The sequence below is a fragment of the Anabrus simplex genome, chromosome 1, assembly GCF_040414725.1.
Source record: "Anabrus simplex isolate iqAnaSimp1 chromosome 1, ASM4041472v1, whole genome shotgun sequence".
Lineage (NCBI taxonomy): Eukaryota > Metazoa > Arthropoda > Insecta > Orthoptera > Tettigoniidae > Anabrus > Anabrus simplex.
In genome coordinates this window covers 1,582,619,425-1,582,645,632 of record NC_090265.1, presented here as the reverse complement: position 1 = coordinate 1,582,645,632, position 26,208 = coordinate 1,582,619,425, and the positions used below count along the sequence as shown (strand labels likewise).

Genomic DNA, 26,208 nt, shown 5'->3' with positions numbered 1-26,208 from the left:
TTTGTGCCAGGAACATTCCGCAAATTTTAACATAGAAAATGTACCGTGTGTTAGGTATTATTGAAATAAAGTATCTAGTCAATATGGGTTTGAAATTTTTCCATCACTGGGTAGTAGATTTACTTGGCTGGAATTACAGTAATGCAGATCTCGCCGCACGACGCTCGGGCACCGTAACTTTGAGGCGCTCGTGATCCGGAGTTGGTTATCTAAGAACTATTCTGACAAGCCATTTTATCTTCTGTAATTAACTTTGAAGCCATTTAATGTCCGTATGTTGTGACATTTTGCGAGAGAGGTATTTTTTTGCACTTATTCGCACCACAATTTTCTCAAATCTTCAGTATTTGAATTTTATTTTTTGCTGTATATGCGTAGAATTCACCAAGACAAATCAAATGACATCCCACAGGACATGCTGTGTAGCATGGTGATTTTATTACCTCAAGATGGTAGTGCTATTGCATCACCTACGTACATCATGCTGTTGTCAGACTTGTTGCTGAGGTATTGGATGCTTTGGACACTGCCATTTCACATGTTATCTAGAAGTAATTTTTATTTTGAAACTTCCTTGTTTATGTCACACTCAGCAGCCTAAGTACAGTTCCGTAATGTATTCTATGCCAAAATATTGTATATTCTTTGAAATTGCTTGTATTTCAGTGAAAATTCAGTTTATTGCCTCAATATCCACTTTTAGCATTAATTTGCGATAACAGAACTGACCTTAAAAGGGGCGCAGTTATGGCGAGATGCAAATAAAAGTGAAAACAGGTGCAAAAGTAATGCATTTTATTTTGATCACTTTTATCACAGTTGCGATATTTTCAGGCCTTTATTCACGCACATGCATTTTGTGGGATGCTACTATGTCTTATTGAGACCGAATGGTTTGGATTTTGATATCATGCCAATCTAGTTCTTGTATGAAGAAAATCAAATAACCTTATTGCAGTTAGTGTTCTGGAATATTAGATTTTCACAATTAAATTTAGGTTCTGGATTTTGCAATAAGTTCACAGCCCTGTAATACTCATCATTATGATAGCAGCAATGATGATGATGAATAAGTGTGTTGAATCATCATCTTAATCTTATTTACACAATATTTATAATGCCAAATATATAAAGGTTATAATTTTTCTTGTTGAATAATTTTTTTAAACATACTGGGAAGTAGTATTCTTCAAGTAACTGATTTGTGTGTGTAGGTAATTGACTTCACAAATAAAAGTCTTATACTCTCCTCCTTTTCAATAATTGTAATTGAATCGTTGATGTCATCACGTTCCATACAGTGTTAGGAGTATCCCATTATCTGCATGGTTGATAATGTACAAAGTGTAGGGTATTTACGCAAGGATGTAATATAATGCATGAAATTTACTGTATTTTCTGCAAACCACCTTCTTACCTTATATTAAAATGTAATCAGTGCTTGGATATTTTGTTTCAGAAGGATCGCTCACCCTTGCCTGGATGATCTTCGTTGTGATGCTCCATGCTCCTCTAAGGAGGATAGAAGTGCTCTGCGCAGAAGGTGCCAGCAGAAAGTGAAAGTGTCTGAGGTAGTGTCGGAACCATCCTTATTGAACCTTAACAGTATAGACATTACTGAAAAACATTGTATGAATTCAAGTGATAGCAAGAGTGAACAGCATGGGAGTTCTGCTCCTCACTGCATCGATCATGTGCCAGGTGGTAAATATATGAGGACACCGAGGAGATACAGTCGTAGAACACTTCAGAAGAAGAAAAATACTTCTCTTAATGATGCTACTTCCCCAGTGTCCCCAAATAACAGCTCTGTAATTCTGCCTATAAAACCTCACTTTGGTGCTTGTTCTGTTTCTGATGTACCAGCTGAGACAACAACGGATACTGTGATTCCCAAAAGTGAACAAACCAAACCTGAACTGGAATCCAAAAATTATCATTGCATCTCAGTGTCTAATTCAGGTGTTATGAATAAGAATGTTAAGGAACTTCTAAAGCAGAAGATAAACAGTAAGAAGGACAAACCTAGTTCCTCAGAAAATGTACAAAGAAATAAGAAAGAGACATCTGATATTGAAAGACGAAGTTCAGAGCGGTTAGTGAAGTCTGTGACAAGTGAAACCAATATTCGCGTTGATTTGTTGACCTCCAGTGAAAACGAGAAAGATTTCACAGTTATGGACGAAAAAGAAGTGGTTGAATCCAGGAAAGCTCAAACTGATTCGACTACTACAAGTTTAGAAAATTTGTGTAACTCAGAACATGAAAGTAATTCTAGAAAAGAAGTGAAGACTGGAAAGAGGAAATCGAAACAAAATTCCAAGAAAACTAAAGAACCGTTAAAGAATTGTAATGATCTTCAGGAGACATCTCACCCAGCTGAAATTCTGAGTAGGAAGACATTGGGAAAATCTGAAGCTGTTGAAGATATGCACAATTCTTTAACTAGAATTTGCAGTTCTAGAGAAGAGCTTTCTATAATAGAAGAAGAAAATAATTTTAATTTGAAACTAAATTCACACCAAAGTAGTCCTGATAATGTTCAAGAAACAAAGTCTGTTCACTGCAAAAATATTTCTAAAACAGTGAAGGCTGTAGCTGATGAGACTTCATCTATCAACAGTGTATTGCCATATTATCCTTGTGATTCATCACCATCATCTTTCCATTTCAGTGCAGAGGTTTTGAAGTCTTTCCATGTGAAACCCTGTTATGTAAAGCTTTCAAGAGTTAATGTAAATTCTCAAACCAAAGTGAAAGAGGGTGACAAATGTCAGGAGTATCAAAAGATGACCAGTGTTGTTTCTCAGTGCACCAGTCTCAAAAACGTTTCAAGCACAAATTTGAGTGCCCAAACCACTCTGAGCACTGTTGAAAAATCTACTGACGACAGTTACTTGAACAAAAGGACTGGAGAACCAGACCAGTCACCTGTACACTTGACTGATAAGATTCCTCAGTTTCACATTCAGAATGTTTTGCAACCTCCTAATGCAGAATCCGCAGAGTCATTGAAAAATAATTTTAAGTTACAGAATATGAATACTTTAAAGTTTAACAGGAAACCTCAAAAGTATGGCGTATCAGACGTGGATGTTAAGAGCCCAAAGATACCTGTGGGTTCACCAAGGAAGACCCGTAGCTTGAGTGGCTTGAAGAGTGTTTTGCAGGCAGAATCACCTCGGGTGGCAGATACAATTGATACACTACCTGAAAATGCAAGAACAATTCGCAAATATGCTTCTGCTTGTATTCCTTCACATCATGATGATGGCATTGTGTTTAAACAAGAAGAAACTCGTCATTTGGATAAGGAACTGTTACTCTCTTCTGGGAACTGTAATGAGAGCAAGCAAGAGTTGAATTGTCCCTCAAATCCACATGAAACATTGCAAGCTCTTTCTGAAAGTAATATAAATAAGACAGTTACCTCTGAACATGAAACAAAGACCTTACAGAGAGTAAATCAAGATAATTGGTCACTTGATAAAGCAGATCTTTCTCTGTCGGAAAGCAAAACTAAAGTGGGAGAAACCTCTTCTCGATCACCAGAAGTAAAAGTAGTAAGATCAGGAGAGGATAAAATGTTCTTCAGTGGTGATCTGAATGGGAGTAAAAGTTGTTCATGTACCTGTGTTTCAGACAGAGAATTGGATCTTTCAAATGTTAATTGTGTACAGTCAAAAATTCGTTCTAATGTTCCATCTGTAATTATCAGAACTAGGAGTAGTCGGTCTCTTCTACATTCTGATGCAAGAGATAATTTTGCAGGAATTGCTGCAAGTTCTTTATGTGCTAATAACTTGCAACTTAATTCACATGTTAGTGATAAGGCAGTAGTATTTAGCCGGAGAGCATCGTTTCCTATATCTGAAACCTCTCCAGGTAAACGTAAGTTTAAGGCAAAGCAGAAATACAGTGCAGCAAAGTACAAGCAGGATAAAAACAAATTGGTTTGCAAAGAGACAGAAGATTCAGATGATAATGTCCCGCTTGTGGAGATAAAACATGCTTTGGTTAATGTTCGTGAAAACCAGAAGAATATGGACTTATATTCAAGAAATTTATCTCAAGTATTGCCTCAGTATTTGAATGAAACATCATCAGATGTTACTGGTAATAGGAGAATTATACAATGTATGGATGTCTCTGCAGTTCCAAAGCAAGCTGATTTAGAAATGTGTGCTCATAGTAATCTTCAAGATGACGTCTTGCATTTGAAATTGGAAGTCCAAGCTTGTGAACAGAGTAAAAATGTACCTGTTAACCTGTATAAGCAGTCTTCTAAGCATTCTAGTCAAAATGTAATGTGCATCGCTGAAGTAGAACAAGGGGTTCCTTCCTTGTCTGAGTTCAAGAAAACTAGGAAAAAGAAGCCTAGGGTTCAAATTAAGGTTGAGTCTGAGAAATCTAGTGCAGTGTCTCCACCAGAAAAAAGAATTAAAATATCTACAAAAGAAAATATAAATAAAAAAAGAATAGAAGTATGCAAAGAGAATGACAATGAGAAACTGAAGGTTGTTCAGAAAAGAAAATGTGCCTTATCTTTAAAACCTGCAAAAGTAGTTCTCTTGAGATTGGGTGATATTGCCTTGGAGACATTCTGTTCTGGTTCCTCTCCTGAGCCAAAGAGGCACCAGATTAAGTCAAGGCAATCTTTAAACAAATTTAAAAAAGTTATTTCATTAGATGGAACTGTTGATTCAAGTGCCTCTGAAGATTCTGAGGATTTTATGCATGTATCACAAAAGCAGTCTGAAAGACCACCAAGTTCATCCTCTGGTGAAATGTTAGTTTTGCCCTCTCAGACTCTCTCCCCTTCACCAAAGAAATACAAGAAAACTGATCAAAGTCCTATCAGAACACCTGTGAAAGCTTCTTATAAGCCATTGGAAGTTAAAATAACAAAGTCACCAAAGCAGAGGAAGGCAGTACAGAGTAATGTGAAAAAGTTAAATGTGAGAAGTAAGTTGACTAAGAAACGGACAGTTGTGATACTAAATCAACAGAAGTTAACTGCTGAGGATTTGAAAGCATTCCAGCCATACGTACTTATTGAACGGCTGGATTTGCAACAACATAAACTCAAAGTGTTTCCAGTGTCTGAGGGCAGTGTCGTGAAGCCTCAGCAAAACTCAGCATTGTGCGTTTCATCCATTACTGCTGTTGAAAAGTGTCATTTGAAGAAGAGCTCTCGAAGTGTAATTCACTCTGGTCCCACAGGTTAGTTAATATATTAACCTTAATATATTAACTTGTACCTTTTTACAATGCTATGGACTACTTTAGGATCTAATAAATACTGTATTTACTCATCTGAAGTATTTATTTTTAATCTGGCTAGTTTTACAGATTACCTGTTAATTGTTGATTCTTATTCTGGTTGATTTTACATTTGTGACTTCAATAAATATGATAAAAATAATTTTTATGATGCAATATTGCATCAAAAACTTTTGTTGTCAGAAGTTATTACTAAGTGTTGGCTGTGCTTTATATTTTTGAGATTAGTAAATACAGCATTTATTTGCCCTGTTGTTTGTGTAACGTTTTGTTGTATGATGTATTTTGAATGTGATATTTTATGTATAAATGTAAAATAATTATCACCATGACTTGCAGTTTTGTATAAATATTGTACACAGTAGTATTAATCATTGAATATTTTTCTGTAAACAAGAGATTATATTGACTGTGAGATGGTGCTACACTTGTTTAAGGTGTGTCTATCGCTGGAAGTAGCAGAGTCTGCAATAGGGATGATCCAACATCACTGTGAGTTTTCAGATCTGAGTAGTAATAATGTAAACATTAATAATTTAATATTTATAGTTACAAACATTTAAACAGAATCTCAGAATTATTTTATCGTATTCCTAAAATATACTGTTATAGATATAAACTGTGTGTATGTGTGTGTGGATGTATCTACATCCTCTCCCATACCACAGTGTTGTTACGTGAAAAAGTTCTGTGGTAATAAAATTGTGATATTAATACCACAATTTATAAATACATGTATGTACGTATGTATAATACATTCAGATATATAAGCTTAAACTGAAAAATATCTTTCTGTAGTCCCTATGAACCCTTCCACATTTCATATTTTTTGTTGTCCTTTGTGGCGTCTCGTGAAGTTTCATATAGGAGGGTCACATTATGGTTATACAGATCCATATTTATACATGCAAGTACACTGCCGGCCAAAAGTTTCTGGACAAAACCTATGTACCTGCACAAATATGTTTAATGATTGTTTAATGACATCATATATTAATGTAACCAAGTTTCAGTGGAGTTGGTAGACTGCACCGAATTCAAGGAACACTGGACAAAAACTGCTACCATTCCATCCTATCTTGTTATGCTCTTTTCTGTCTGGACAGCAACGTGGGTTTGTCCTCCAACAAAACAATGACCCCAGACACATGTTCGCTATTGCATGAATTATCTGCAAAACAAACAAAACAATGGGGAATTGTTTTTAATGGAATGGCCCCCCAGTCCCAGGATTTAAATCCAATTGAGCTGCTGTGGGAGGAGTTGGATCGGTAAGTCCGATAAGTGTGTCCTTCTTCGTCGGAAAAGCTGTGGGTCTCTTGCAGAATGCCTGGCATAGTATACCTGCATCATTGTTAGAAACGCTTGTTCTGAGAATGCCGAGAATAGTTAAAAGTGTACTTGCAGCAAAGTGAGAAGAGAGTTTTGATGTGTTTTGGGGATCTGTGAGAGTAAATGTATACATATTGTGTCTTGCTTGCTCAGGTGTAATGTAAAAACGTAGTTTTATTCTAAAATATTAGTTTTATAATATATATTTGTCAATTCCTTGCATAGGTATGCTGTTTTCTTATAATCTGAATCCATTCTTGAACTGTTCAATGTTTGTCCAGAAACTTTTGGCCGGCAGTGTATAAACATTAAAATCTCAAAATACACCTTTATGTTAGATCCACACTTCTTTCTTTAGCTGTAGCAATTCTCTCTTTCATAGCCAGCGCATTTTTACCTCTCAATTGCCATTGCTCTTCTCAGTAATATCTTTATTCTATTTAATGTAGAGAAATACCTTACTCTTTCCTCAATAGTCATTGGTATGGTTATAATGTTATTTTCAACAATAGCACATTCAGAAATACAAACCAATATACTGCTGCTATGGAGAACTATCTGCTATCCTTCTCGGTCACAGTTTTCTTGCGACCAAGGCTGTCTCATTACAGCAGGCCTCTTCTCCAAGAACCCCCACCCCCTCTCTCTCTGTCTCTCTCTCTCTCGTTGTTCCACTCATGACTGAGTATCTTGACCCAAGGACTTTGTTGTTTCTTTTATAAGCTGATGCCATTCTGTATGAACTTGCATTTCCCAGACAGTAATTCTCCATGGTAAGCCCATGCTCTCTTTTACTTGATCAACCCATATTTTTGCGACCCGTAGTTGTGAACTTGTGCCAGAAACTTTTCCTTAGACAATTAATTTTTCCAGGTTGTCATCCTCTCTTCTCATAATGTGATCAAAGAATTGCAAGATTCTGTGGTACACAACTTGGCATAGACTTTCTTGTGTTCCAGTTTCCCAGATGACAGAATTATTTGTTCGCCTGACTGTCCATGGTATTCGCAACATCCTTCTCCAGCACCACATTTCAAAGGCAATTCGGTTCCTGTCTAGCTTTTATGGTCCAAGTTTCGCATCTATACAGAAAGATCGATAACACAAGCGAATGGACTAATCTTTTCTTCGTATTCATAGATATTGCTCTATCTTGCCAGATCTTCTTTAATTTTGCCATAGCTGTACGTTCTAGAATGATGCGGCGTTTTGTTTTCTGTTTCGCAGCTACTTGTATCCTTGATTATTGAACCAAGATGAGGAAACTGACAGACTCTTTGGAGATTGTTCAGGTGCTGCGGCAGCTGAATCTCTGCACCTTTGTTGACAATTATTAGTTTTGTCTTACTCCAGTTCATTTCCATGCCAAGATTGTGACTTTTCTGTTGTACACGATCCATTATCTTGTCAAGCTCCTGTGTGGTGTCGTCTGCAAAACGGAGGTTATTAATTCTCTTCCCACCAATCGAAAATCCTCCTTCCCAACTGTTGAGGGCATGCCTTACGTTATATTCACCATAGTTGTTAAACAATTGAGGTGATAAGATGCATAGCCAACGGCAATATTCTCAGACTATGTATTTAAAGGCTGTACGGTTACATACAGATTGTGACCGAAAGCTGGTATATACGATTTTACGCTTCATTCTGAAGCCACATTTTACACTTTATAAGTAATACTCATCTTCCTTATTAGCTTAAACCTCTGTCCTCTGTCTGCCTAATGTATTGAGAAGTAAAAAAATTAAAAATATTAATGTTTATTAGGAGGACTCGTGATTCTGTGGCCTTATGGAGTCGGCCACCACTGGTTGTGTTGGTCTTCCTACTAGGTTGTATGGAAAAATTATCTGATGTGCACAGTGTTCATATTCAACTCTCCCTGCTCACTATCACATGGACTAAGGGAGTTGTATGTAGTATCTGTTGATGGTTTCCGTAGCAAGCAGCTTTTACTAAATATAAAATACAGTTGGAGGCGTCGTAGGATATGTGACTGTCCTGTGTGCAACATGTTGGGATGGAGCGATTTACGGGTAATTTTATCGCATGATTCAAACCTTTACATGTGGCAGCAGAATTGTATATTAATATCATGAGAACACACAGTGGTTTGAACTTTTGTGTCCAGCACCAATCTCTACAAGATGAGGAAGGCAGTGGATATATGTCAAGGATGGAGAAGGACACTGAAGGGTTGCAGGGAGGTAAATCCATGCGCTACCCTCAAGGAACATATCCCATGCTGTTCATTTTTATTTCTGTTGTGTGAGAACAAAACTTTGTGAAGAGTGGAAAAATTATAATACATTATATCAAGTAAATAATATTACAGCATGGAAACATATGACTTGTGTTTAGGGAGTTGGCATTGCTGTATTGGGTTTTTGTTATTATCCCCACCCCCTGTTCTTTGATGAGGTTAGAAGTTTTTATTGTGTGAAGAAGGAACTTACAAATGCTGAGAAAACAGTTCTCTGAGTAAATGAAATAATGTTATTGGACTTGTACGATATCTTCACAAAGGATGTGAATTAGCAAAAACTTCACAGTTAAAAATTTTTTAAAGAAAAAATCTTCACCCTTTACAAATTACTGAAGTTTATATTTATTTTATGTACTCTTCAGCCATTGTTCATTATAAAAGGCAAATAAGTTGTGTAATGCTTATTTTTTTTTTTGCTTTACTTTGCACCGATACAGATAGGTCTTATGGCGACGATGGGACAGGAAAGGCCTAGGAATGGGAAGGAAGGGTCCGTGGCCTTAATTAAGGTACAGCTCCATTATTTGCCTGGTGTGAAAATGGGAAACCATGGAAAACCATCTTCAGGGCTGCCAACAGTGGGGTTCAAACCTACTATCTCCCGAATACTGGATACTGGCCGCACTTAAGCGACTGTAGCTATCAAGCTCGGTAGTTGTGTAATGAAGGCAATGTTTGTGCAGTTGAAGTATTCGGGAGGTTGGAAAGAAGGAAGGAAGGAAGGAAGGAAGGAAGGAAGGAAGGAAGGAAGATAATTTTGCCTGACAAATGAAAAGTGTTCTTAGTTTTCTTTTCCTTCCATGTTAGTTGAGAAGAATGAAATGAAATATTCTTTCAAGGCTTTTAGTTTTGACAGGCAATTTTAATGTAGTTTTGGCTCCTATTTATGAATCTGAAATAAAATTTTATGTATAACATACGGGTTTTGCAGAATTTCAAAATAAGTATTTACTTAATTTATAGTGTTAATTATAGCGAAGTTTAGGGAATTAACAGCAGTAAAGTAACAACTAACTTGAAATGAAGGGAATCTAGTAAACAGTGCATTAATAACTTCAGTATTTGGGAGATTGTGGGTTTGAACCCCACTGTCGGCACCCCTGAATCCGGTTTTCCGTGGTTTCCCATTTTCACACCAGGCAAATGCTGGGGCTGTACCTTAATTAAGGCCATGGCCGCTTCCTTCCCACTCCTAGCCCCTTCCTGTCCCATCGTCGCCATAAGACCTAACTGTGTTGGTGCAACATAATGCAACTTGTAAAAAAGTAATAATAAATTTGTTTGTCAACAAATAAAATTAATTTCCACAAATGGCAAGTCCAGGATACAATTGTCATGATTTAAACTCTCTTCCTTTTGCTGCGGAAGTGTGATCTTCATGATCGTTTTAAACATGTTGCAACTCCAGATTGTCCCTCTTCGTAGACAAGCAATAGTTAGCTAACATCACAGCATTTCACCTGCCCTGATAATGTGTTTCTATCTCTTTCATGTCCTGGTGGAACCGCTCCCCATGTTCACTAAATTTTCCTAAGTTTTCAGGGGAAAAGTCGAGATGACTATGAAGGAAACGCAGCTTGATGCTCATATTACATCCAAAATGTTTCATAGCCATCAACATATCTTCTACAAATTTCTTGTAATTCGGGTGCTTCCTGTTCCCCCAAAAAAGTTTATCATATTCTTGGAATCTATCTATCCAAGTCAATCTTTCCTCACAGGTCATTAAATCCTCATATTGTTCATTTGTCATAAGGTTCCTTATCTGTGGTCTCACAAAGATTCATTCTTTTAGTTTAGCATCATACAGGAAGAATAATTTCTGACAGATACAATCACCATCTTTATTCATCTGTTTCCTGATCCCCAGTTTAATACAAAGAGGTGGCAGAATGACTTTTTCTCGTTTCACCAAACATGCTCTTATTATATTCTTGTCTCCTGGATCCATTGTTTTTCTAGCTGGCCATTCCTTTCAAACCCAGTGTGTACCACATCCAGGGCTCCACAGGCAGAGGAAACATGGATATTTTGTGTAACCTGACAGTTGTCTAAGAGGTATTCCTATTACTTAGATCATTACATACAATCCATTCGTGCTCTGAATACTTAATTGCCCTTAATAACATTGCAAGGGTTTCATAGGTTTCCTTCAAGTCGTAAGAATATGCTACTGGTATTGAACCATACTTATTGGTGATGTGTAAGAGTACCGTACAGCTTTCGTAATTTTTTGGGTTCCATCGATAAGTAACTTCCATTCATTCTTGTATGTAATTCCTTATTTTGATACTACTCCCTCAGTGTTATTACAGTAAACAAGAGGGTTCTCTTCAGTGAAGTTCTCATGAAATTAATTTTCTCTTTTTTGATACCAGGAAAATGTTGTACCTGGAGCTAGCAGTCTGCTCTCCTTCAAATGAGAACCCAACATTTGTGACAACTCCTTTGAGAGACCCAGATCTCTTACCAAGTCGTTTAGTTCACCTTGGGTAAACAACTCTGGTTATAGCTCTTCTGTGGTCATCAAGATTTCATCGCAATCACGAGAATTAGGTGGTGGTGGTGGTGATGGTGGTGATGATGATGATGATGATGATGATGATTGTAGGGTTGCAGGTTGGTTAGGTACAGGTATGTTGGTTCCATTTGGTACAGGTCTGATTGTTGATTTCAGGTTTGGATTTGCAATGCTTTGAATACCTTTCTTGTTATGGCCTTGAACTTTTACCATACAAAAAATAACGATAATCGATGTGATTGTTTGCTCTCGCCACATCATCGGAATTCCAAAAGGTAACGACTTCTGTTTCCTCTAGGTCCATTTTCTTAATCTTGTAACACGCGTATGACACACTGTGCTGGGAAAACATTTTGTGTTGGTCGTCTAAATTGACACTGAAATAAGCCAGGTAACCTTTTTTCACAAATTAGGTTATTTTCTCTCCTGTCAATTTTAAAGTTAGTGAGCCGCAAATGAAATAAAAGGAGTTGGGATTATTACACAATGTCATCTTGAGGAACTCATTATTTGAAGACTTGATTTGGACTTTTAAATACGGTATTAACTATCTAAAGCACATTCCAAAATGAAACTAAAACAGTTGCAGTGTTTCGGGTGAACATAGACATCAGAAAATATCGATTTTACCACAACTGACCGTTTTCGATTACTCTAATGTACATATACGCAAAGCAAAGTTATATAATTACATAAAAACTGTGGGTGTTACAGCAAATTTGATACCATGTTCGTAAACAGCTGTAAAATATGATCTGAAAAGATGTTACCCATTGTATTAGTGTGTATCAAAACTTACAAAGATACATTTGGGCAAGCAAGTTTGGAGTTTAAAGTGACTGTTAATCTTAAATCATTAGTCCTGTAACATGTTTTTACATGAAGTCTGAACTATAGGGATGTAACTTTCATTTGAAAAATATCAAAGGTGTTGACTGGGATGTAAACAGCAACCATCTTGAAAAGAAATCAGATATGATGTCACTCAGTTACTGAACCTAATAACATGATGATGATTGTTGTTTAAAGGGGCCTAACATGTAGGTCATCGACCGACGTAACATATTTGAAGAAGAAATTGAAATATAATGGCACAGTAGTGGTGTTAGGGATAATTGTGAAGGTAATTACAACAGCCCTGGAAATGTGCTGAACATTTTTTAAAAGATGCACTCTCCTCGTAGAAATACTAGGCTGTTTTTAAATAAATGGCCATTATCATACCTCACACTACTACAGACATTTGAATGGAGAAAATATACCTGCTTAACCCAAAATAATCATCTGCAGCAACACATTACAGCTAACGATTCAGACAGATCTCAGTTTAATCTCTAAAGAAATGTAGGTCCCAGAAGGCTAGGAAGTCCAAGTAAGCACTTTCTGCAAGATGCATAACCAAGTGGTAGTCCTATTCAAGATAATATAAAAGTTGCAAGAGTACTTCATACCTCAGGTTACACAGCTTGTTTAATCATTTCTTTTCTATGGGGTGTAGTATTGTCTGCTAAGATCAGTAAATTGGCAACAGTAAATTCTTCCTATCGAACAAAGAGTCCATTCTGGTGATGAATCCATAGGTTATTTTCAATGTCCACTGACTGTTGTTTGTGATGTTCCATAAGTTCCTAAGGTATCAGGTTGTTCAGTCTGCTTTCCCTACTTGCATTGGATATAGTTGAAATGAGTCATTTATTTTCAAAAGCAGAAAGTTACAAATACAAAAGTTTTCAGGGGTCATAAAAATAAACCACTAACTCTACTGCCTGAAAGAAGTAAACCTTGAAATTCTGGCAAGATTTTTGCAGGGGATAAGTGCATACATTCCTCAGACATAAACAATCATTAGTTTATAGTTTTGTTAATAATTGGGAATTTATTTTGGATGTATCTGGTTTAGAAGCAAGCTGCATGGATATATCCCGTTTTGAAACCCTTAGCGGACAATTTTTTTTTTTTCCTTGTGTAGTCCTGCACTAGTGGTATTCGTTTTCCTTCATAAAAGCTGTATATTTACAATTGAGGTATAATGAAGATACAAAGTCTGACTCCCAACATTATGAATTAATTTATCAGTGTAGATACATACTATAAGCAATAAATATGTAGTTAAAAGACAGTTTGCCCCTTTCCTACTTATATTTCTTCACCGTGTGGTACTTGAAAATCTACAGCCTGTTTCTAGTCATTCGACTGGGTCAGGAATGGAATGAATGAAGCCCCCATCTAGCAGCGAGGATAGGAATTGTGCCGGCTGCCGAAGCCTGTCACACTCCTCTGGGGCAATGATTAATGAATGACAGATGAAATGAAGATATTGGAGAGTGTTGCTGGAATGAAGTATGACAGGGAAAACAGGAGTACCCGGAGAAAAACTTGTCCCACCTCCACTTTGTCCAGCACAAATCTCACATGGGGTGACTGGGATTTGATCCGTGTGGTACTTCTTGATGCAAATTCCAGGATGAAGTCCAGGTTTCTTGTTGCAGGTGTTGCAAAAATAAATTGTTTCTCTTCTTCCGCCGTTTTTCTGCCTATTGCTGCACACTGCACAATCTTTGGAATTTCCCTTGTGTTTGAATATATGAAGTGAGGCTTCTCATTCAACCGTTCTTCTTCATTACTGGTTGATGGTTGTTCTCTCATGTTGACATTTCGGTTACGAACTTCACCAACCAAACTCTCGTACCAGTTCTTTCCTGTATTGCCTTCGACTCAGTGGCTTCTGCTGCTGCGATTCCCTCTCCATGTTGAATAGAAGCTGTTCACCACACAGATATCCAGCAACTAGAATAAAAGTTTACACCACCATTTGTAAGATTTCCTCCCAAGATTATATGTTGACGTATAGTTGTCGGATAGGATCAACATCCTTCCTACTTTTAGGCGTGTATTGCTGCTTGCTGATGTTGTTCCATGTACTCAGAATTGACACAGTCCTTTTGTCCTTCCATGAAAGAGCAACCATTTTTTCCTCCTCCTTGAATGTCACAACATCATGATTCTTCATCTTCTTCAAAGCGGTTGATTTCATTTGAGTTGGCAATTCTTTCCTGTTTGTATTCACTGTTCCCGTTATGTGAAACCCTAATTTCAGCAGTTCCTCTGCCAGATCACAACTGGTATAGAATCTATCGGTGTACATGTGGAAGCCAGCAGTACCATTGGCATTCTGAAGCATCTGTTGGCAAAACTGAAGAACAATTCTTGTTGTAAACAGACGATTCGGATGTGTTAGTGCATTTGTTGTGGGAACACCGTAGTATGGAATGAATGAGCATACAAACGTTGTCTTTGAATCTGCTGCTACAAATATGCGCAGTCCCCATTTAGTCAGTTTCTGGGGATTATAACACTTGAAAATAATGCGTCCTTTGAAGCCCACCGTACTTTCATGCATAGAAATATTACTCCCTGGAACATAATACTCTCTAAATTTCCCTTCCAAATAGTCCACCACATTGCGTATTTTGTCACCCCTGGTTCTAGTCGCTGCAGGACTAGGAGGGCACATGTGAAACATCCAAACACTGGTTAGAAAATGGTCTCTGGAAAACATGTCTTTGAAAAATGAGCGTTTGCCTACCCTATCTTCAGCAAAACAATCCTTCATATCTGGTTTAGGATTCATGCCCATATTTAGTACTACACCGAGAAAAGCCCTCATTTCTGTGATTGTCACATCAGTTCAATTAGCCCAGATGCTCCTCTCCGTCAGTGGTGTATTCATTTGTATTTTTTTCTCTTGCATAGCAGTTAGTCTCATCAACAATTTGTTGTACCATTTATTCTGTAAAAAATAGTGTAAAAAAAATTCAACGGGAGTAGATGGATTCTTACGTGCTGGAGGTGAGAAACCACTAATCAAAGTGTGTGGTTTCTTTACAAAATTCGTATCAGCTGGGCTGTAAACTCTCCAACCATTTTCTGCTTCACTGCTATTTGAATTGCTTTCATTCTCACTTTCAGCTCCTTCCATTTCACTAGAATTGTCATCATCACCTCTCAGAAACATCGAACTCACTGTCCATAACTGATAATTCGTCATCACTGCTGTCAATTTCATCTAAAAAATGAGCTATATCAAATGAAATAGCGCTACCCTGTCTGCACGCCGCCATATTCACAGCTGACTAATGTAAACAACAGCTCGTTCTTTATTTATCTGTAAAACTCGTAAAACAAAGTTTCAACGTATCTAGAAAGCTGTGATCATGGAAATAGCTGGCGGGTATATCCTGACATACGTCCAGAACAGGAAACTAGGATGTAATCGTCATTATCAAAACATGAATAAAACATGAACATTTAGGTTGTAATGTAAAATATAAGTTCCAGGACAGTCAAGCTGGAAGTTTTAAGCATGGAAATGCTATGTTTGTTCACATTTTTTGGCCATTCACTAGCCTACACAACCAATTCAGTAACTTCACATGCATTTGTACACACAGAATTTTGCTGAATACCATCTTCAGCAGTTTGCACATCTGTTATCTGGACTATGTTCTTGTACTATGACCAAGCCTCCACTGACAACCAGTCAGGACCAAAGTGTTTTTCGAGTAATGCTGAAACATCACGGACTTTCAGCAGAGACACCTTAACACTGTTGGTATGAGGGTAGGAGGTAGCACGTCTTTGATTGTCTTGTACCTTTTGCAGACAGCCGTGTAGCATCCTAAGTTAACCCTGTAATTGACTTCTCCTTTAACCACTCAGGCTGGTTCGATGTACATATCACGTCCGCAGGACTCTACTCGTTTAACTTGTCCGACGTACCACAAACGGCCAGTGCATGTGGGAGTTGGAATGCCTATTACTCATGTAAAACTGCTGCTTCATGGGATTTGTTTTCACCTTATGAATTGAGAAGTTACATACTTTCATGCCATCTCTGTTTCATAATTAGAACTAATACGAAATTGATCAATATCTGTTGCTTTTGAATCATATCCATAAGGGATAGAATATGAAATGTGCTCGTTAGTATCAAGGTATTTGCTTTAAAAATATCACGTCCTTTCCTGCCATCTCGAATATTTTGTGAACTATAACTTGAAAATTCTTGCCACTTATGAAGGGGAAGCACCAAAAGCAAATACTACGCAGATTTTTTTTGCTTCACAGGCTAGCGGTTACTCGGTCGCAGAGGAATGGCTGGGCTGTCTCATTCTTTTACGGGAGCGGAAATAATTCTTTTGATAGATGACAGTAGTGGAAGTGATGTATCGGGCAGCGATATTTTCGGTAGTGATACGGACAGTGACTATGCATAGCAAGAGGTTGCTGGAGAAGTGGCAGACAGCGCAGATGAAGAAGAAATAACTTCAGCCATAATTTTTTCTGCTGTTCAGTGGTTGTTGCGAGAGGTAAATGTCGTCACGAGCACACAAAAGATCCCCTTCACGGGTGTGCCAGGTACAAGGAAGCATTTTGCATCTATTTTAGATGTTTTTCAGCTATTTTTCGGCGACAAAATGATTGACCTAATTGTGCGAGAAACAAATAAGTACGCGGCAAAGTGTATACTTGGTTTCAAGGGTGCGCGCCCAGAAGTGGAAGCCAGTGACGGGAGGAAATTTATGTGACCTTAGGGCTTGTAATGTTCATGGGGACAGAAACCTACCCTGAAGAGCTATTTCACCAGGGACGGATTTTTAGAAACCCTTGTATACCCTCAAACAGTGGCAAGGTGCAGGTTTGAACTCATCTTGCGATATTTTGCATTTTGTTGATAATTCTAAGCGGGATATATACACGGGACCTAAAAAGCTTTTCTAAATTCAGCCTTTCCTGGAAATTATAAACGGAAATTTTCAGACAGCCTACATCCCCGCCGAAAATATTTCTGTGGACGAGTCGCTTATACTGGAAAGGCAGACTTGAAATAAAAATGTATATGCCCTTATATGTTTTTGTAAATATTCTGTGTGGTTATGAACAACCCTATACAGCAGCCATCACATATATTGCTCAGAAACATTGGACTTGATCTCGGTAAGTGGTACTAACATTTTCATTACGTTATATTTTGTAGATTTAACATTATGAATTCTTTAACTTGATGGTGTCTAAACCTCTGCTGAGCTGCAATTTAAATACCGCCTGAGAAGTGAGCAGCTTTGGACTAAATTGCCAGGTTGAGGGGTTAATAAGAACATAATTTCCATTGCTGTTTCTTTTAAAGAAAAAATTTTGCAGGAATTAAATAGAAAATGCTACTGAGCAGTTTTGCAGACTGTGTGAATAATCACTCTTTTTCCAGTTGAAGACCTTGCCTGCGAGAGGTGTAACAGTTCCAAATTGGGGGGAAATATTGGTATATTTTTGTGGATGGAATATAGTATCACTCCTCTTGATTTCCTTTTCAGTTCGTGCAAAAACATGGTCATATGGAAGGAAAGAATGTCCTACGACTGGAAACACAAATTATATTTTCCTAAGTCTGAGGAACGTAGTTTAAATACCATACACCTGCCATGTCCATCATGAATTTGATCTGATGCTAGGTGAACTACTTTGACACACTCTGGAATGTTAAAGTTTGACAGACAGTGAAATACAGCTGAACCTACTTCATTAGAGCTTTTATTGTGCTCGCTCTCAGCCCAGTGGTACACAAATGCATTCTCCTTCGTTTGTTTGCATTCTGAATCACTGACTACTAAGGTTAGATTATATTTATATAGTTGCTGTAAATAATGTGCACTTTGATCAGTTACACGAATCAGAACTTTTTTTTTTTTTTTTTTTTTTTGTGGTCAAAAGGTACTGTAAAGAGGGTGTCATACCTTTCATTCAGAAGGTAGTAAAAAGCATATGTTTTTAGCTTATGGTATCTCTTCTTACATATCAAAGACTGTTTTTGTTTTACCTCTGGATTTCATGTAGTTTTCATTCTTTCATAAAGGAAAATGCAAGTGGAACATTCATGCGTTCTAGGACTGTCAAACCCAGTGTTGGAAACAGTTCAGAACACATGACGAAAAGTACCTTTTTTTCTATCGTTCGATGACACAGCATCATACAACCACCACATTTTTGTAATGTTTAGATCAGAATGTAAGTAATCCACCATATAGTTTTGCTCCTGCAATAATGATTTTTGATCACATTGAATTTTTAATATATTCTACCATAGACTTCAGCTTTTTCTCATACATTTTGAGCTTGCAGTCACCACCCCTCTTTTCTACTGGGATTTCCCCTGAACTTAAAAAGGTCTGAAACACCACCATTCACATGGTTCTTTGACAGTTGCAAAGTGTCTAGGAATGCCTTTTGGCAAACTGGCAAACACTCTCTCATGGATGTCTCGTAAATCGTGTACTTCACCTTGATATATTTGTGCCCTTTGTGGTTGTTTATAGCAGTGAATGAATCAGTATGTTTTAAAATGTATGAGTTTTGCTTGATTTTCAACTGTGATACATTTCCACTGGTATCGTAGAACCTCCTATGAAATGTAATCTGATCAGCTCTTGTTACTTCGGGCAATGGTAAACTGCTGCTTTTTCCCCATGATTACATGTAAGCAGCTTTGGTGGACCAAGTGGGACACATCTGCAACAAGAACGAAACGCATTCACTACGAGCTGAGATGAAATAACTCAAATTGGTTGTAATCTTGTTGTGGGAATGCTACTCAAACAACCAAAATGGTGGGAGATTTTATATATTAGGAGACCACCTGGCAGTCACTGAACCATGCTATTGGTTCATTTTAAATAGACCACGTCTCAGTCGGTGCAAAGAACAGGAAAGAGATCATAAACGTGAGAGTTCGTAAAGGATGGGACGTCAACTCCAACCATTTCTTCACCCAAATAATGACCAGATTACTACCTAAGCGACAAGTACCCTCTAATGCATCCCCACCGAGGATTGATTCGCAGTTCCTCCATAATAATAAAGAATGCTTTGCAACTAGCATCTTGCAAAGAGAGATGAATGACTGGAACCCACTGAAGTCCACAGTATGCGAGACCTTGAATACTCTCGAACCACCTTGAAGGAAGCGACGTCACAGATGGTGGAATACTGAGTGTGACCATACAGTTGATGAGCAAGCTATAGCCTGGACGAAGTGGAATTCGACTAAGTGACAGGAAGACTGGGAGGATTTCACAAAGGTACGAAAACTGTCAAGCAAGACAATTTTGTTTGTTTGTCATTTGCTTTATGTTGCACCGACACAGAGAGGTCTTATGGCGACGATGAGGCAGGAAGGCGCTAGTAGTGGGAAGGAAGCGGCCGTGGCCTTAATTAAGGTACAGCCCCAGCATTTGCCTGGTGTGAAAATGGGAAACCACGGAAAACAATCTTCAGGACTGCTGACAGTGGGGTTCGAACCCACAGTCTCTCGAATACTGGATACTGGCCGCACTTAAGCGACTGCAGCTATCGAGGTTGGTAAGCAAGACCATTAGGCACGTGAGAGATGTTACGATCGGTGGAGGCGCGAAAAGATGGATGAAGAATTCAGACAGTACAATACCAGAAACTTTTGTCGGGTATTCAGAGAGGTGCTCCCAGGGTATAATCCACCATGCCTTCACTTCAGGAAACCAGAAGGGAAGTTGGGTTACCTGTAACCGTGGGAACGTACAACTTCTGGCAAACTACTTTGACCAGTTCCTCAACTGCCAAGAGCCCAAGGAAAGACTACCCGTAGCAGACACAGTAGATGTCTCCCTCCCATCTGAACCACCTACCCTTCAGCAAATAACTACTACGATCAACTGTCTCAGGAATAACAAGGCACCCGGGGAAGATGGCATCATTACGGAAGCACGTAAAGCAGGTGGAACTATGATCGCAGAGGTCATACACCAGATCCTGGTTTAATGTTGGGAGATACCTGAATACACCCACTGCATAACAAAAGTGATTGAAGTTATTTTAACAACTGCCAGGGAATATCACAGTTGCCAATAGCCTATGAAGCTCTCTCTAGGATTCTACAGGACAATGTGGAGAGCCAGTGTGGTCACACAATAGGGATGTATAGAACTAGCACCGATAGAGGTCACCGCTATTGTACTGGGTAAGCGCAAGGCGCTCTTCATTTGTCTCCTGTGTACTCATGCCGGTAATATCCATGAACTTATTCTTGTCTTCTTCTCCTTTATCTGTTTACACTCCAGGGGCGGTTTTCCCTCGGACTCAGCGAGGGATCCCACTTCTACCGCCTTAAGGGCAGTGTCCTTGAGCTTCAGACTCTGGGTCGGAGGATACAGCTGGGGAGGATGACAAGTACCTCACCCAGGAGGCCTCACCTGCTATGCTGAACAGGGGACTTGTGAGGGGATTGGAAGATTGGAAGGGGCAGACAAGGAAGAGGGAAGGAAGCAGCTGTGGCCTTAAGTTAGTACCATCCCGGCATTTGCCTGGAGGAAAAGTGAGGAAACACGGAAAAAAACCACTTCCAGGATGGCTGAGGTAGGAATCGAAACCACCTCTACTCAGTTGACCTCCCGAGGCTAATACCACTTTTCAAACTTCGTGGCAGAGCCAGGAATCTAACCCGGGCCTCCAGGGGTGGCAGCTAATCACACTAACCACTACACCACAGAGACGGACATCGACGAATTTAAGTTGTTTAATTGTTATTTTCGTGATTATGCTGAGCTGTTGCAGTGTTCCTCTTTGCAAAAATCAGGGAAGCCCGTTTTCGTTTCACCAGTTTCCACAAAATAAAGAAATGAGGATGAAATGGTTACATGCTATTAAAAGAAAAATTTTCGGTGAGAAGAATCTGACCGAAAATATTAAAGTGTGTTCCCATAATTTTCAACCCGGAGACTTCACAAAAACTTTGTTGGGTAAGTGCGATTGACGAAGGGAAATAATTCCTATTTTCTACCTTTAAAGTGATTAGGCATTTTGATAACCACCGAATTTATGCGTTTGTATTTAAAGGTGAGAGAACAAGATTAAAACTGGGCGCTGTTCCATCACTTTTTTCCGTGGACCACGAGCACAACAAAAACAAGGAAGCGGCCATACACCAGAAAATTGCCGGATTATCACGATAGACCTGCAATTTTGGAATCTGCAAAAATCATCTCCATTGAAGTATGGGAAGAAATCGTGAATATACCCGAAGAAGTGAATGTAACATTTGTGACTTCCATTTTCAAAGACATCAGTACTCAGACAAATACTACAGGTAATTTTCTAGTTGAGCAAATAATGGATAATTCTGATGCTGCATTGCTTTATACAGGGTTTGTAGACATCCAACATTTCAATTTGGTGTTTGTTGTTCTGGGAGGAAACAGATACAATTTACAGATATTCTTGAACCCAGACTGTGTTTCTTCTTGACAGTTATGAAGCTAAGGGCCAACAAATCTGACCAGGAACTAGGCCTTATCTTCGGCATCCATAAAACTACTGTTGGGAGAATATTTAATGTTTGGATTAATTTCATGTACTGCCAATTTAAAGAGTTGAATATTTGGCCTGATAAAGAAACTGTCCTTGAAAACAGCCCCCTTGCTTTTAAACAGAAATACCCCTCGACTAGAGTTATAATTGACGCAACTGAGATTATAATAGCAAAACCCAAGAACCCTACAGCACTGCAAGCTACAATTTTTTACATACAAAATTGCAAACACAACAAAGGTATTAATAGGTATAAATCCATCTGGTTTTGTAAGTTTCATATCTGATGCATACGGTGGGGCAATATGAGATAGGCAGTTATTTATCAGGTCAGAAATGTTGGATAACTTGGAAGGAGGAGATTCAGTTATGGCAGATAGGGGGTTCAACATTCAGGATCTGTAATGCACTAAAGATGTAACATTAAATACCCCACCGTTTCTGAAAGGCAAAAGGCAGTTTACTCCATCAGAAAACATTGAAACAAGGAGGATAGCCTTTAAAAGAATACACACAGAATGGGCTATAGGACTTGCTAAAACATACAAAATACTTAAGTCCAAATTGCATGTCAGTAAAATTCGTCTTTCAGGGAGGATAATATTTGTATGTTTTATGTTATGCAATTTCAGGCAAACCATTGTCACGTCAGGATGACGAACAAATTATTCATGGTAAAGCTTGTCTAATTTTGCCACCACTTCATGAATGAAAATGTAATCTCTCTCTATTTCCAACACTAGCATGTCAACGCAGTGTACCCAACAAAGCTACAATAATGTCTGCCTGTAACCAACAGCTCGCCTTGCACTTGGAAGTAATGGTTGTGATTTGTCTTGAGTATGACTGCACCACTGCCCTCTCCCAAGTATGGAACACATTTGATTGAAATTGCTTCATTTTTATTACTCGGCAATCCTTTAAGCTCCAAGACTCTATCCTGTCCAATTAATCGTTCACAAGATGCTGCCAGATAATGTTGATAGGATGAATCATGAGGCCACATTTTTGGACTACATGGCTTGTTTGCTGAGAATACCTGTCCCTTGCTGAGTTTTCCATTTGAAGACCCCATTTCATATCACTGGAGCAAAACAAACTTCCCTTGAATAAGTATTTTGCTAGGGCTTTAGGAGTTTTTGAGTGACAGATTTTCCCAAAATTACTTGCTGTCAAACGATATTTCTCGCAGCTGACTGGGAGAAACATAAGACCGCCTTGCGCTTGCCCAGTACTACACGAGTGCTATCTGGCACAAAGTTTCTTTGCCTACATCCCTATTGGTGAATATCAGGGAGGATTTCAGCAAGGACAGTCGTGCAGTGAGCAGATCTTCAACCTGAAAACTATTTTCCAATTAAAACATGCGAGGGGCGTGAACATCACCATTGACTTCACAGAGGCTTATAACTCTATTAACTGCCAGACACTCTTCTCAGTGTTGCAAGGAGGAGGAGTGGATTACAACACATGCACCCTAATCGAACACTCTTTCACATACACCTCATCCGAGGTAAAATTCGGAGAGGAACTGTCGTGGTGTTTCAAGATCACAACTATTGGAGACATGGAGATTGCCTTTTGCCTATTCTCTTCAATCTGGCGCTCGATAAGTCTTAAGGATCTGGGAACTTAAACTGAGCTATCTCGAAATCAAATTGGTTACCATTGGAGCCGGAATATGGAAGATCGAGATCAGGAGCCTGGCCTTCGCAGATGACATCGCGATCAACTTAAGGATGCTGCAGTAGCTTTTCAATCCCTACATGAGACAGCAGCGAAGACAGGACTACAAATATCATACAAAAAGACCAAGTACTTCGAGAGTAAGCACCCTCATAGGATATAAACTTCATGGTTTTGTTCCGTATTGAATTGTGACCACAATAATAATTAAACTTATGTTGTAATGGTCCACCTTTTCAATACTATATTATGCAATGTTTACATTACATTTCTAATCTAGGAACGAGTTTCGGCTTTGGCTGGCCATCATCAGCCTTAATGCAGAACTGTACAAACACATCCAATAACTAAAACAAATGTACAAACACACACAAATGACATTAAAAAATGTTAAAAACATCTGGGATGAACTGTGTGCACAACATGTAAAATATGACAAAATTAAAATCAGACTCTCAAATTCTTAGATGTGTTGCATCATGTTAAAATGTTCCATTAGTGCTTGTTGTTAAAATATTATGAATATACTGAAAAGTTCCTCTGTTGGACATTGTCAATGGTTGAATCAAGGATGGCACACGAAGATATGGTTAAATAACTGACATATTCTTAATTTGGAGTTGATAGACATTCGCAATTCAGTGCAGTGTCCATGAAGTTAACCTTTCGTTGCGGCATGTGGTGCGTGGCCTTCTGACCAACTTGGCAGGTTCGATCCTGGCACTGTCTGGTGGCATTTGAAGGTGCTCATATACGTCAGCCTTGTGTTGGTAGATATACTGGCATGTGGGACAAAATGCTGGCACCTCAGCATCTCTGTCTAACAAAATTGGTGACAGGTTCTATTCTTTTGATGGAAATTGCAGTCTATACCCCATTCCTCCTTTCAGAAGTTGCTCGCAAAATGTATGTAGTATCCCCTGTCAATCAACACTTGCATTCCTTCCTATTCTTGTTAGCCATTAATGGGGTTGACTGAAAACTGTTCACTGTTGTAAGCTAAAATTAAGCTCATTGTCGGTACAGTTTTCTTACATCCAGGCTTACATTACAAGTAACGAGCTTTGAAAGCTCCATTATTAAAAACCTGTATTAACTTAAAAATCAAGTAGCGAAATAGATCAAGTACTTAAATATTAGATTTAGCGAAGAACATGAAAAACTTTCAGGTATTCATTTCGAAGATATTGAGTGTAAATTGGCACTGTCGTTTAAAATTTTTCTTGAATCAAACATGAAATATCACAAAATTAAAGATTCTTGATAAATCTTTTGGAGAGTGCTCCTTAATAATTGAGTTCAAAAGGTGAGTCGCTTCTGAATTTGAAGTCAAAAGAGGCTGAGGATGATGTTAGAATTTGATACTGTAAGGTCTGCAAAGCAATGAAATAACTATCAGTAGAGAGAAGATTGAGTGTAAAATAATGTAAACTGAAATGTTATATTACTTACCTGCCCTGTTGTTGGCCCAGACCCGAGAATTGGACTCGCCTCTGCTGAGGTGTGGAACTGACTGAACTCGAACAAGTTAAAACTAAGAAACAATGTTAGGTTTTGGTCCACCCAATCAATACATGTCACTTTACAAGTGAACTATTTAATTAAAAACATTACGTATCTATACGATGATGTTTGTAAATTGTACTAATGAACTTCGTTTTAACTGTATCAATACGGATCTATGCGATGAAGTTAGTAAATTGTACTCGAACAAGTTGTCAGTGTATTGAAGGGAGAGTGTGTAGGGGAAGTTGAAAGCGTATTAAGGGCGGAGGAAATACCCGAGAGTCTCCTAGCATTTGCAGCACTAAGACTTGATGTTTCTTTTAAATTTTAACTTTAATTAACTCCCCATTAAGATGTTAATCATCTCTGATAGGTTGTTTCATTTGCCTGCAGGATTGTTCCTTTGGTCTAGATGTATGAAAATTTCTTCATATATATTCAGCCTCGCCCACAAGGGATAAAGAGCTTTATTTATGCAGACGATGTCGCTCTGGCAGCTCAAGAGGAAACGTTTGAACTAGCTGAAGAGAAGCTCTCCCATGCTCTACAAATTCTAAGTGGTTATTACCTAGAGAACCAACTAAAACCAAACTCATCAAAAACACAAGTCTGTGCCTTCCACCTAAAAAATCGACAGACAGCAAGAAAATTGCAAGTGATTTGGGGAGGTAAAATATTAGAACATTGCTTCACTCCCAAATATCTAGGAGTAACTCTTGACCAAGCACTAACCTATAGAACGCACTGTCTGAATACCAAAAGGAAGGTATTTGCATGGAACAACATTATCCGGAAATTATCGGGTTCAACCTGGGGGACGCATCCTCTCCTTTTAAGAACATCAGCAATAGCCCTCTGTTATTCAGCAGCAGAATACGCCTGCCCTGTCTGGTGTAGATCTAGTCATGCTAATCAAGTGGATGTCGCCTTAAATGAAACCTGCAGGCTCATTACAGGATGTTTGAGATCTACACCACTTGATAAAGTTTATTGTCCAGCAGGTATCCCACCTCCAGATATTCGCCGTGAGTGTGCATCCAGACTGGAGAAATCTAAAGCATTGAACCTGATGACCCATACTTTATATGGGTACCATCCAGCAACCCAACGGCTCAAATCGAGGAAAAGTTTTCTCCATACAACTGAAAGCCTCACTGAATCACCATCAAACTTCAGAGTGAATTCATGGCGTTCCAGATCCAGTCACCTTGCAGGATGGATG

General features: G+C 38.5%; 1 protein-coding gene across 1 annotated transcript in view; it reads left to right on the top strand.

Annotated features, from left to right (window-relative positions):
- Nucleotides 1-26,208, top strand: part of PolZ1 (DNA polymerase zeta catalytic subunit) — a 409,350-nt gene that overhangs the window by 141,974 nt on the left and 241,168 nt on the right. The window contains exons 11-14 of the mRNA XM_067138984.2: nt 1,460-5,223; nt 5,721-5,775; nt 6,390-6,554; nt 11,394-11,558. Of these exons, the coding sequence (XP_066995085.2) occupies nt 1,460-5,223; nt 5,721-5,775; nt 6,390-6,554; nt 11,394-11,558 (4,149 nt within the window). The remainder of the gene's footprint in view (nt 1-1,459; nt 5,224-5,720; nt 5,776-6,389; nt 6,555-11,393; nt 11,559-26,208) is intronic.